Source organism: Muntiacus reevesi, chromosome 3 (genome assembly GCF_963930625.1).
Source record: "Muntiacus reevesi chromosome 3, mMunRee1.1, whole genome shotgun sequence".
NCBI lineage: Eukaryota > Metazoa > Chordata > Mammalia > Artiodactyla > Cervidae > Muntiacus > Muntiacus reevesi.
Window position 1 is genome coordinate 170,783,371 of NC_089251.1, and position 14,192 is coordinate 170,797,562.

Consider the following 14,192-nt stretch of genomic DNA (forward strand, 5'->3'; position numbering starts at 1 on the left):
TACTTAGCTAATTACTATCAGAATGAAACATTTAATAATCAATATGGACAAAACCATAATCACTGTTTGGGGCAGCTATTCCCCAAATTCTGTCAATTCTAAGTAAACTCAGGGAAAGGGTGCTCCAATATATGGAAAAAGGAGAACTAGAGGGAGCCATGACCACCACTCTGCTAAGCAGCTTTCCATTCTCTGCTCATCTGGCCCTCCTCTCTCAGTCCCTCCTGCAACTCATCCTCCTTGACCCACTTGGTAACTTGCGACTCTCTGGACTTCATCGTCAATCCTTTTTCTTCACCACATAGGACACCTTCACTGGTCTACTTCATGCTCTCCAGAGATTTCAACCATCTTCAGTAACTGATGGCTCCCCAATCTGCATCTCTAGCTAGAGATTCATGCTTCCAACTACCACTGAGCATCACCTATGGGTCCTGCTGGTACTCCAAAGTCAATGTCATCTCCCTACCAGCACCATCACTGGCCTCAATAACTTCAGCAAAGCTTCCCCTACCCCAACTCTCCCCGTGCCCCATCCCTGCACCTCCCGTAATTGCTTGTCTTTCCTTCTAGATCCTTATCTGACACCGCATCTTTACTCCAGCCATGCTTGCCTTCTTCCTTTTCCAAGCCTTTATTTACTACCCCATTTATTATTTATTCAACTATACTGTGAGCTCGATAGTTAGAAAGAGCATCTTCTACTTAATATCTCAATTTGTTCAGTTCAATTCAGTTGCTCAGTCGTGTCCAACTTTTTGTGGCCCCATGAATCGCAGCACGCCAGGCCTCCCTGTCCATCACCAACACCCGGAGCTTACTCAAACTCATGCCCATTGAGTCGGTGATGCCATCCAGCCATCTCATCCTCTGTCGTCCCCTTCTCCTCCTGCCCCCAATCCCTCCCAGCATCAGGGTCTTTTCCAATGAGTCAACTCTTCGCATGAGGTGGCCAAAGTACTAGAGTTTCAGCTTCAGCATCAGTCCTTCCAATGAACACCCAGGACTGATCTCCTTCAGGATGGACTGGTTGGATCACCTTGCAGTCCAAGGGACTCTCAAGAGTCTTCTCCAACACCACAGTTCAAAAGCATCAATTCTTCGGCACTCAGCTTTCTTCACAGTCCAACTCTCACATCCATTCATGACCACTGGAAAAACCATAGCCTTGACTAGTCAGACCTTTGTTGGCAAAGTAATGTCTCTGCTTTTTAATATGCTATCTAGGTTGGTCATAACTTTCCTTCCAAGGAGTAAGTGTCTTTTAATTTCATGGCTGCAGTCACCATCTGCAGTGATTTTGGAGCCCAAAAAAATAAAGTCTGACACTGTTTCCACTATCTCCCCATCTATTTTCCATGAGGTGATGGGACCAGATGCCATGATCTTAGTTTTCTGAATGTTGAGCTTTAAGCCAACTTTTTCACTCTCCTCTTTCACTTTCATCAAGAGGCTTTTTAGTTCCTCTTCACTATTGGTTACAGGTACATAATTTCTTTAGAGCTTTATTTCAATCTTACAGAAAAGTTGCAAAATAATCAAGTATATGCCACACTTAGATTCACCAACAGTGACAACATTTCATCACATTTGATCTAGTCTTTTCTCTCTGTCCATTACAATCATGACAGCTGAGTCACTTGTGAGTAATTTGCAGACATCACAGCCTTCAACTCCTAAATACTTCAGCATGTATTTCTAAGGACTAGGACATTCCTTTGCATATGGCTGTGAAATTCATGAAATTTAATGATGACACCATACTATTCACCAATTATCTCAATAACATTCCTTAGAGCAATTAAAAATGCATCACATATATTATTGTTAGTCTGTTGAATCCAGTTCTCAGCCTTTCTTTTTATAACATCAACAGTGAGATAAACTGACATATGGCTCCTGGCATAATGCACTGAGAAACACACCATCTCTCATATAGGATCACCGATAAATGCCAAAAGTGATTAACTTGAATCTAAGGATGAGGAATCATGAAATACACACCCAAACTGAGGGACTTGCTACCAACTGTATACTTTTTTAAATTGGGGCATAGCTGCTTTACAATATCGTGTCAGTTTCTGTGTACGACAAAGTGAATCAGCCACATGGATACATATGTCCCCCCAAACCTTGAACCTCCTCCCTTTCAGTTCAAACAGATAACTGAGCTGAGCTTCCTGTGTATACAGCAGGTTCCCACTAGCTACCTATTTTACACATGGTGGTGTACTCTTTCTAAACACACTTCCCCTAGGGAAGCTATTTCTAAAAACACTCCCTCCCAGCATCACTGACAACTCTGGAGAGTCATCTGGGCCCACCCTATCCAAAGCCGACCCTCTACACCAGTCAGTCTTGATCCTGTGATCCCCCTTTAGTGTTAACCACACTTTGAAATTACCTTGCTTATCTATTTGTTTATTTTTGTTATCTATTTCCCCCCACTAAAACGTAACGCTTGTGAGAGTGGGACCTTATCTAAAACAGCACCTGTTTTAGAACTGACCCTCACTTTTTAACTGCTGAAGCAAAGAATTTCCCTATCTTTGGTGCCCTGAGACGCAAAAAACACTCACCACATGGGTGACTCAATCTATGTATGATTCACCAAGCAGAGTTTTTTTGGTTCAGGTTTCCTCCCACATTCTCATTTTTGCTTACTAAATAGTCACAAAATTTCAACATCAAGACTTCCTTTTTGCTTCTCCACTCTACCCATTTCATTTACCCTGAAGTAGAAAAGACTTAGGGGAAATGTGACAACTAGTTGGGTCTTGTCATTGTCCCCCTTTGCACTGACATTGAGATTAGATAATGATGACCTAGAAATGCTGAAAAATATGTTTCCGTACAAAGCTAACGCGGAAGAGTCAGGAGGTACAGCATAAGGATAAATTTAGTCAACAAAAAGGAAATTAGTTCAGTTACTCAGAAAGAGAATTCATATATTTCCTTTTACTAGCAATATTTAAAATATTTTATTCAAGCACTATCTACCATGTAGAGATAGAAGCCATAATCAATTGTAGTGCTGGTATCAATAAGAGAAAGAGAACAGGGCTGCTGGTCCACCTCGGCAATGCCTTTGAACTTCTCTGCCTTAGATCAAAGCCACCAAGGCACCAATTTCAAAGGAAAAAAACTGGAAGCGAAACAAAGAAAAAAGAAATCTTGGGGAAAGAACCTAGCATAAATAATTCTAAGTACAGCAAATGTTACTCCCTTTTTCAATTAAAATTTTAAATTGTCCTTGAACACAGAAAAAGTAAGTCTTTATAATTAGTCAACTTAATTCAAGTGCAAACCAAGAAGCACTCACTATTGTTTCAAATATCCTGTACATTGCACTTTAAGTAAAGATTCACACCACCTTTTTGAAATACGAAAGGAAAATCAACGGTGCTCTCTGCTTGGTGTTCAAAAAGTTCTTTTATCCACCTGTTATTTGAGTGTTTCCCCTCAGCCAGGTGGTCCAAGAATAATTAGATATCAAGAAAAACTAAGTGTTGTAGCTTTCAACTTGGATATACAAAAGAATTAACTGCTTGTCATTCATTTTTTAAACTTTTTATTCTGAAGTTATTTTAGACCCAGAAAAAGGTTGCAAGATTAGAACAGAAAGATTCTGTGTACCCTTTACCCAACTTTCCCCTAATGTTAACTACTTACACATCCGAGGCATATTAAAACCAGGGAATTAACTTTGCTATAATACTATTAACTAAACCTCAGATCTTATTCAAAGTTCAAGAGTTTTCTAATAATGTCCTTTTTCTGGTCCAGGGGTCAACCCAGGCTCTCACATTGCTTCTAGCTGTCTTGTCTCCTTCAGCTCAGCTCAGTCGCTCAGTCGTGTCCAACTCTTTGTGATCCCACGAATCGCAGCACGCGAGGCCTACCTGTTCATCACCGACTTCCGGAGTTTACTCAAACTCATGTCCATCGAGTCAGTGATGCCATCCAGCCATCTCATCCTCTGTCGTCCCCTTCTCCTCATGCCCCCAATCCCTCCCAGCATCAGGGTCTTTTCCAATGAGTCAACTCTTCGCATGAGATGGCCAAAGTACTGGAGTTTCAGTTTTAGCATCAGTCCTTCCAATGAACACCCAGGACTGATCTCCTTTAGGATGGACTAGTTGGATCTCCTTGCAGTCCAAGGGACTCTCAAGAGTCTTCTCCAACACCACAGTTCAAAAGCATCAATTCTTCGGCACTCAGCTTTCTTCACAGTCCAACTCTCACATCCATACATGACCACTGGAAAAACCATAGCCTTGACCAGATGGACCTTTGTTGGCAAAGTAATGTCTCTGCTTTTTAATATGCTACCTAGGTTGGTCATAACTTTCCTTCCAAGGAGTAAGTGTCTTTTAATTTCATGGCTGCAGTCACCATCTGCAGTGATTTTGGAGCCCAAAAAAATAAAGTCTGACACTGTTTCCACTATCTCCCCATCTATTTCCCATGAGGTGATGGGACCAGATGCCATGATCTTAGTTTTCTGAATGTTGAGCTTTAAGCCAACTTTTTCACTCTCCTCTTTCACTTTCATCAAGAGGCTCTTTAGTTCTTCTTCACTTTCTGCCATAAGGGTGGTGTCATCTGCATATCTGAGGTTATTGATATTTCTCCTGGCAATCTTGACTCCAGCTTATGCTTCTTCCAGCCCAGAGTTTCCTTAGTCTCTGCCAATCATGACCTTGACACTTTTGAAGAGTACTGGCCAATCATTTAACAGAAAATCCTTCAAGGTGGGTTTGTCTAACGTGAAAAAGCTGGCTTAAACCTCAACATTCAAAAAACGAAGATCATGGCATCTGGTCCCACCACTTCATGGCAAATAGATAGGGCAACAGTGGAAACAGTGACAGACTTCATTTTGGGGGGCTCCAAAACCACTGCAGATGGTCACTGCAGCCATGAAATTAAAAGACACTTGCTCCTTGGAAGAAAAGTTATGACCAACCTGGACAGAATATTAAAATGCAGAGACATTTCTTTGCTGACAAAGATCAGGCTGGTCAAAGCTATGGTTTTTCCAGTAGTCATGAAAAGTTGGACTATAAAGAAAGCTGAGTGCCAAAGAATTGATGCTTTTGAACTGTGGTGTTGGAGAAGACTCTTGAGAGTCCCTTGGACTGCAAGGAGATCCAACCAGTCAATCCCAAAGGAAATCAGTCCTGAATATTCATTGGAAGGACTGATGCTGAAGCTGAAGCTCCAATACTTTGACCACCTGATTCAAAGAACGGACTCACTGGAAAAGACCCTGATGCTGGGAAAAACTGAAGATGGAGGAGAAGTGGACAATAGAGGGTGAGATGGTTGGATGGCATCACTGACTTGATGGACATGAGTTTGAGTAAGCTCCGAGAGTTGGTGATGGATGGAGAAGCCTGGTGTGCTACAGTCCATGGGGTTGAAAAGAGTCGGACACAGCTGAGCAACTGAACTGAGCTGAACTCATGATCAGATTGTTATCAATAATTTTTAATTGTACAAAGCCCTTTTTTATTTGAAAGAAGAAAAAACATTTAATCATTTAATTACTTATCTAGTTCAATCTCTACCAATACACTTTCTAGGACATGGTCCAATTGGTTGTTTCATAGTCCAAAAAGGTATTTATTCCCTTGGGCAAAGAAAAAAAGTCATCTGGTTAACTTCTACAGCCAAATAAAGCCCAAATATTTTATATCCTTTTATTCTTCTTCATAATGACTTAAACATTTTTGTATTTTTAGCTTTTTAATAGTTCCCTTACCAAATTTTTGTCTGGTGGATCTCTCAGATACATACAGAGGTATATTAAAACTGTTCTACTGTAGGGGTAGATTTGCCTATGTCTCCTCAGAGATTTTTGCTTCTGTCTATTTTGGATTTATATATTTTGAGGCCATTTTATTAGATGCATATACATTTAGAATTGTTGTAACTTTTTCTGATAAATAATAATTTTTATTATTATGTGGCAGTGATATAATTTGTATCATCATTGTGACTTTCTTTACCTCTAGTAATGCTTTTTTGCTTTAAAAGTATTCTGTATAATATTATCATATCCAATAAGGTTTCCTGTGCTTACTATGTGTCTGGTAAATCTTTTCAAACATGTTTGCTTTCAATCTTCCCATATACTTTTGTTTAAATATGTCTTTCATAAATAGCATACACCTGAATTTTTTAAAAAAAAATTCGCTGACAATTTTATTGGTTAACTGAGCATTAAATCCATTTACATTTATTATAATTACTGATATATTTGTATTTCTTTACATCGTCTTTTTTTCTTTTACTTTGCTTTTTCTGTTTCTTTCTCTCTCATTTCTTACCTTTGTGGGAGGCTTCAGGTTGTTTTCCTTTATACCTAGAATACCAAGGCTTCTGACTTAAATTCACATGAAGACATTTGATTAGAGTCAGATCTTTTCTTAATTTGAGTTTGATTAAAAGGAGGAGAAAACAAAAAAGAACAGAACAAATCAAAGAGAAAGGAAATGGAATAAAGTGGAAATGGTTACTACTTCACACCCACTAGGCTGACTACATGGGGAAAAAAAGAGTGGGAGAAAGAAAGGAAGGAGGGAAGGAGGATGGGAGGGAAGGAAGGAGAGAGTGAGGATGTGAAAAAGGAAGGAAGGGAAAATACAAGTATGGACAAGGATGTGGAGAAATTGGAACATCTGTGCATTGCTGATAAGAATGTAAAATGGTGCAGTTACTATGGAAAACAGTAAGGCAGTTCCTCAAAAAAAATGAAAATTGGGGACCTTGCTGGTGGTCTAGTGGCTAAGACTCGCACTCCCAATTCAGACGGCACAGGTTCGATCCCTGGTCAGGGAACTAGATTCACAGACCACAACTAAGAGTTGGCATGCCACAATTAAAGATACTGAAACCTGCAACTGAGACCCAGTGCAGCCAAATAAATAAATATCAAAAAGAAAAAACTTTATAAAAAATTGAAAATTGAAATACTACATAATTCAGCAATTATAATTCTTATACTCAAAATAACTGAAAGGAAGATCTTGAAGATCTGTTGTATACCCATAGTCATGGTAGCATTATTCACAATAATATAGTCTAAGTGTCTTTGTACAGAAGAATGGATAAGCAAAACATGACATATACATGCAATGGAATATCATTCTGCCTTCAAAAGGGGAGAAGTTCTAATGCATGTACTATTAATAATACAACATGGATGAATGAATGAACCTCAAGGGTACTATGCTAAGTGAAACAAACCAGTCACAAAAGGATGAATATGGTATGATTCCACTTAAATGAGGTGCCCAGAGCAATCAAATTCAGACACAGAAAAAGAATGGTGGTTGCCAGGAGCTGGTGAGAGGAGGGCATGGGGAGTTACTATTAAGTGTGCACAGAATTTCAGTTTGAAAGATGAAAATAGATTCAGAAATAGACGGTGATGATTGTACAATAAAGCAACTGTACTTAAGGCCACTGAACTGTACACTTAAATTTTGCTAAGACAGTAAATTTTATGTGTATTTTACCATAATTTTTTAAATGTTTGAAATGGCGGGGAAATAAAGAAAAACTGACTTTACTTCTTTCATATACACGACCAGTTTAAGTCCTCTTTCCTTTGAAGAACTATAGCTGCTGATAGGTCGTGTTGCTATTTACCTTTGCTTCTCATAACAACTCCATCGCGCAGCTATTCTAACTCACTCTTGTTTCACGAAGAGGAAAGCAACTTGCTCAAATTCCCAACAGTGATGTATTCAGTCACCCTGTTGGCAGCGTTACATATATTGACTGTGAATCCCCAAACCACGCTATGTCATGAGCTTTATGATCCCATGTTGCAGATGAAGAAACTAAGTTCTGAGACATTGTCTTTTTTTTTTTTTTTTGCTCAAAGTGTCACAGTTAAGTGGTGTAATCAGGACTGCCTGAACTCATAGCTAATACTTCTAGTCCCTGCAGTATTCTACTTCCTCATACACTTGGTTATTATCCCTACTTAGTATTTTAATCTGTTTTTCAGTGCATAATGGTATGGCAGAGAAAGCACTAAACTTTCAAAAGAAAGATATTTAAGTTACTGTTCCATTATTTGCTAACTGAACAAGCTATATCTTGTGTATAATGGGAAATTCCTGCCCTGCCTATCTGAGTTGTAAGATTGTCTCAGATAAGTATTTGGAAAACTGAAAAAGTAATTACAGTAAATGCTGGCATTTTGCTTCTCAATAAAATTTAGGTCTTTCGGGTCAATTAACGTCTTGGGCTTGGGGGCTTCCCCAGTGGTCCTGTGGTTAAGAATCTGCCTTGCAATTCAGGGGACACCGGTTCGACCCCTAGTTCTGGAAGATCCCACATGCCATAGGCGACTAAGCCTGTGAGTCACAACTGCTAAGCTTGCTCTCCTAGAGTCCAGGAACTGCAACAAGAGAAGTCACCGTGATGAGAAGCCCATGCACCCAGACTTGAAAGTAGTCTGGCTCTCCAAAACTACAGAAAGCCCGAGAGCAAGAGTGAAGCCCCAGAGCAGCCAAAAACAATTTTTTTTAAGTCTTGCTCTTGGTGGATATTTTCCTTTATGTAGGTGGTAAAATTTACCCTAAAAATCTCAATATAAATCAGTAGGATTATTCAATATGATCATGTATTACTAAAACTAATTATTTTTCCACCTTTATAGTAGAAAATGGGCAGATGTCACCAATTAGGAACATCACCAATAGTGGGACAAATTGACACCATGTACCTCCTGCTCTGATGAACTGAGACACATCACTTAGAAAGTATTCCTACCAAAAATCTCATCATGAAGAACAATCTGATAAACCTATTTTACAGAACAAGTGACCTAGATTCTGCAAAAATATCACCGAAGACAAAGAAAGACCGAGGAACTGTCCCAGGTTTACAGAGACTAAAGACACAGCTAAATTCAATGTGTGGTCCTGAAATGAAAGAAAAAAAAATTTGCAGTAAATGGCATTATTGGGACAACTGGCAAAATAGTAGCTAGTGGGCATTAGATGATATTATTATAAGGATGTTAAACACACTGAATTTAATCATTGTGTTTTGGTTAGAAAATTCCCTTGTTCTTAGGAGACTCACACCAGAGTATTTTTCAGGGATGAAGGGCCATGAGGTCTGTAATTTACTTTCAATTTGTTCCCTCAAGCAAATATAAGCAGTACAAAAACTCTACATACTTATGCACGGGCTAATATTCTTAACGCACAAAGGATACAAGATAGGGACAAAATATGTAAATTTTCTAGTGGAAGAAAAACTAACTTTATTTGTACAAGATGGCACTAGTTTTCCACAAATACATCAAGAATCAAAAAAAATCTAAATAGAAGGAAGGCACTATCTGATCAGATGTAAAGGCAGCCATCAAAGCTGCTGAAAGTTAGAATTCCCTACAGCTTGAGAATCCAGCCCAAGTTTTGAATTGTTAAGAGAGTGCCCCAGGGATTTTTGTGGTCAGCTGAGCTGAGTACACCTCTGGGGTCAGCAAGCGGTTCGACTGAATAGAGTTCCCCCTCGTGGGGAACCTCTGCACACGCCCTGCCGGGCGGGCCCCTGCGCGGGGTCCAGCAGGGGACACTTAACCCGGGCCGAGCCTGCAAGTCCGCGACGCCCACCTGGGAAAAGACGCGTAAATGGATCCGACGACGGAATGACCGTTTCTGAAATGATTAGGAACGAAAAGAGCAGCGACCTCCCTCAAGACTGTAGTATTAACCTTACCACCTCCGGTTTTGAAGAAACTGCTCTGAACCACGTCTCTCAGTAGCTAAGGAGTTTAAGATAAAAGCAAGAAATTCTTGGCGCCGGGGGCGGGGGTGCGGGGAGGGTCTACAGGAGCCAGATACCCCGTTTTGAGGATGTCACCCGTGCGGATGACCAAGAGACGCGACCTGGTACCACCTCAAGTTCAGCCGCATTTCACAAACTCACGACCTGCCCCCTGACTTCCTCAAATTCGCCGGCCGCTGGCGCTGCCAAGTCCCTCTCCGACGCGGGGACGTTCCCGCCACGATCCACCCGGGCTACCGAGAGGAGAGCTCGCCGGCGAGGAGCGCCGCGCGCAGCCCGGGCCGAGCCTCCCCGGCGCCCTTCCGGGCAGAGACCGACCGCCGGCGCCGCCCCGGCGCGCGCCCGCGGGCTGCGACGGTACCTCGGGCGCGGGCGGCGAGGCGCCGAAGGCGGCGGGGCCGGTGGGCGGCGGGCGCCGCGGGCCGGAGGAGCTCATGGCGGCCGGGGTCCCGCGGCGCGCTCGGACCGGCGGGCGCGGGAGCCGGCGGTGCGCGCGGGCGCGTCTCCTCGGGCAACCGGTAAACACTGCGGCGGGCCGGCGGGGCCCTGGACGCTGGCGGCGCCCGCGGGACCCGGAATCCTCGGCCGGGCTGCGAGGCGTCCGGGCCCCCGAGACGCGCCCGGGGGGCGCCGGGCAGACCCTGATCCTCCCCAAGTTGTGCCGGGGGGCGGTGCGGCGCGGCGGCCGAGCGGCCCCATCCGGCCAGGCGGAGGCTCGGCCGGGCCAGAGCCACCGGGACGGCGGGGCCGGAGGTCGGTCCTCACCGCCGGGCTCCCCCGCGGGCGCAGTTCCGGGCCTTGTCCTCGGGTCAGGGCCTAGTGACAGCGAGGGGACGGGGCGGGGGAGGGGTGCGTGGTAACCGTGCTGGCGGCCTGCGCTGTCCTGAAGGTGCATGAGCATTTATTTAGCGCCCGCTGTGTGCCAACAGTTCTGCTTCTTCCAGCGCCCCGGCCGCCGCCGCCTGGGTGTGCAATCCGTGCAGTTGCACAGGCCCAGCGCTTGTTTTAACTCCACTCTTGAAATTCTTAGTGATTTTTGAACAGAGGGCCCTACATTTGCCTTTTCTACTGGGACCTGCAAATCATGTAGTCTGGCCTGGTGAGCCTTGCTTTCATTTAACCTTCTCAACAACCCTGCAGGGAAATATAAATAATAGTAAGACTAGTGTTGGTAACAGCCACAGCTTCTAGTTATAAAACAGTTACATGTGTTCTCTCAAGAACTGTTCTAAGTGCTTTCCAACTATGATCTCAGTAGTAAAAACAAGATTATGAAGTGCATGTTAGAATAATCCATTTTTAAGCTGAGGAAACAATCACGGGGAAGTGAAATAAATTGTCCAAGAGTGTATACAGCTGGTCAGTGGCGGAATGAAGATCAGACCCCAGACTTTAAAGCACAGAGAAGGGGAGTCACCTGCCTTAGGTCCCACTGTTTGTAGCAGAACCTCAAATGAAACCCACATTCACCCCACTTGAAGGCCCTTGGTAGAACTCCCTGTGTGCGCTTCTAAAATTAAATGAAATCAAAGATACGGCAACTCTTCTTGGATTCCATCCAACCATCCTCCATGCATTCATTATTATCTCTGAGAACTTCTTGGCCTCAGATGATGTCTTTTGATTTTATAGTAATAACTGTCACCTGTCCAATCCAGGATGACCACAATGCTTTCACTGGAAGCAACATTTAAAAAAAAAAAAATCCTTTAATGGAAACTAAAACTGTCAGAACTCTCCTCTTAATAGTATAGTTTGTAGTAAACATTCTTTTCAATTGCAGTTTTTCCTTGCAGTACAATTACTACACACTTGCCAAATTTTCAGTGAAATGACACTGCCCAAGGAAACACAAAAGCTGACACAACCTCAAGGCAACTGGAAGAGGATCTGAGAAAGTCCCTTCTCTATTTACATCTAATTGTTGCAGAGTTCAACTTCATAAAGCCTAATTCTGCTCACTCTGGTCAAACTTGTAACTCTTCTTCATCACACCAGAAGATACGAATTTACAGTCTTTAAAAATCAGTGTTGGTCACCAAGAACCTACTGTGTAGCAACACATGGAACTCTGCTCAATGTCACGTGGCAGCCTGGATGGGAGCGGGTGCTGGGGGAAGAATGGATACATGTATATGTGTGGCTGAGTCCCTTCGCTGTTCACCATAAACTATCACAACATTGTTCATCGGCTATGCCCCAATACAAAATAAATTTATTTTAAAAAATCAGTATTGGTGATGAATGTGTTAGTTAAAAGGATGGGAGAAATCCTTTTACAACACATACTTACATCAGGTCATCACTGTGCACACTTTATCTTACAGTTTTGTCAATTATATCTTGATGAACCTGGGGGGAAATAGAATAAAAATTTGAATCAGTCTTAAACAGATTTTTCTCCATGCGGAAAAAAATGTACTCTCATGGTAAGTGGGAGCAGAAAAGTGCCCGCCCTGACCCCCACCTGGATGCCTTCAAACTTTCTGGGATGTTAAGACATGAACCAAGTGATTCTTCAAGGCAATACCTGATGATGGTCCTCTGAGAATTGAAAGAAGGACCCAAGACTGGATGTAGGTCTGAACTGGACCCTGGAAGAGACTACAGTTTGGGACAAGCTGGTACTATGGTGATAGAAGACGCAGGCTGGCAGTGGGGGGAACTCTGGGTTTGATGATAGTTTAAGCAAGGGAGGGATATAAAAAATATTCCTGCCCAGATTTCTCACAAAACTGTGTGTGGGGGCAACATATTATGGTGTGTAATGTCTCAGTACAGACTTCTATTTTTCTTTATCATAACTACAGAGCAGGCAGCTGCCAGCAGTGTGAACTAGTCCACTTCATATAACTGCTTTTTTATAGAAAAGGGACGCTCTTAATTAGATGCCAGGCTAGTGTATAGAAACCGTTCCACTGGGGGCCAAGTTTTTAGCAAGAGTTGGTTTATAATGTTGTATTAGTTTCTGGTGGACAACTTCTATATGTATATACTTTTTCAGGTTCTTTTCCACGACTGTTTATTACAACTTAGTTCCCTGTGCTATTTAGTAGGTCCTTGTTGCTTATCTATTTTGTATACAGTCCTTTAGGTCAAGGACAATGTTAAGGCTACAATCAAAGGGCAACAGTAAGTGGGATATGTAGAAGGATCTAGAGGGGAGTCGAGGAGGCCTTCGAGAGGGGCCGTCACAGGCCAAGTGAGAGCTGAGACTGTCGGACCGGGAGTGGTGATGGGGGGCGGAGGAGATCTGGAGGTGGACTCCCCTGGAATCTGAGGTTACCAGCCAAGCTGAAAGCCCAGTGAGGCCTGAAAGGCAGTGAGGAGATAAAGCTGAAGGAGGAAGAGGAGAGAGAGTTTGGTTTAGGACACATTTAATCCGAGGTGCTGATAGGGGAAGGCAAACAAATATTTTGCAATTTGGGAACGGGAAGCCCTGGGCACGTCCAGCTTAAACCAGAATTTCTACCTCATTCTTCTATCATGTTACAATCCTGAAATATGTCTAGAAACCTGGTACACTGAAACAGATGTTCAATAAACATGATATCTGAGACAAGATTGAAATGCCTCATCAGTAGCTCTGGGAAGACATTAAGATCTGTATCTCTGGCACTTGGGCTTTTATATTGGAACTTTCTTGGGGTTTTGGAAGTTAATTTCTCTGGTTTCTTCCTTATGTTTGTTTGCTTGTTTGTCTTGCAAATATATAAGTTTCTCATAGGAAAAATCTATAATAAGATAACTTTGGGGACTTTCAATGTGTTTAGAAACTTGTCCAGAAAGCACTCCTATTAACACTTTGTCTAAAGATTGTCTTCAAGGAATATGTTTGATTTAAATATTTTCCTCAACGGCTGAATGAAATGTTGCCAAATACTGCAAACTACTTTAGATATCCAATACAAGATGCCTTGGTGAAAGACAGACCACCAAAATCTAATACGTCTATCGTTCAAGTGACCACATTTAAAGGTTTTTTTCAACCATTCTCGGTCCTTTCTTAGACTTGCTTCAGTTGTTTTGCTGATTTCTATTTGATCTCTCTAATAATTAATCCTTTTAAAAATTAATATTTATTGGAGTATAATTGCTTTACAATGTGTTAATTTCTACTGTACAGCAAAGTGAATCAGCTATATGTATACATACAATTAGCCCTTCTTTAGGAATGATTATCGTTTTACTAATTCATCCTGAAGCAAATCCCTGTCCTTTATTTGTTCTAGTCTGACAACACGACTAGTTGTAAAACACTCTCTCACTGTCACTTCCAAAGATCTTTATAAAGTTTCATATCATTTATTTTTAAAGTCTGTTTTCTTTTCCTAATACTTAAAACTGTTTCCAACATATTTTTTACCTAACAT

General features: G+C 42.1%; 1 protein-coding gene across 2 annotated transcripts in view; it reads right to left on the reverse strand.

Moving 5' to 3' along the window:
• The window catches only part of CCDC170 (coiled-coil domain containing 170), an 89,012-nt gene extending 78,680 nt beyond the window's left edge, over nucleotides 1-10,332 (reverse strand). The window contains exon 1 of one of the 2 annotated variants that reach the window (XM_065931109.1): nucleotides 10,181-10,332. In XM_065931109.1, coding sequence (XP_065787181.1) covers nucleotides 10,181-10,255 — 75 coding nt within the window. In that variant the 5' untranslated portion in view covers nucleotides 10,256-10,332. Of the gene's footprint in view, nucleotides 1-9,644; nucleotides 9,845-10,180 lie in introns of those variants that run through there. The other variant, XM_065931110.1, reaches the window with a different exon arrangement.
• Nucleotides 10,333-14,192: the final 3,860 nt, after the last annotated feature.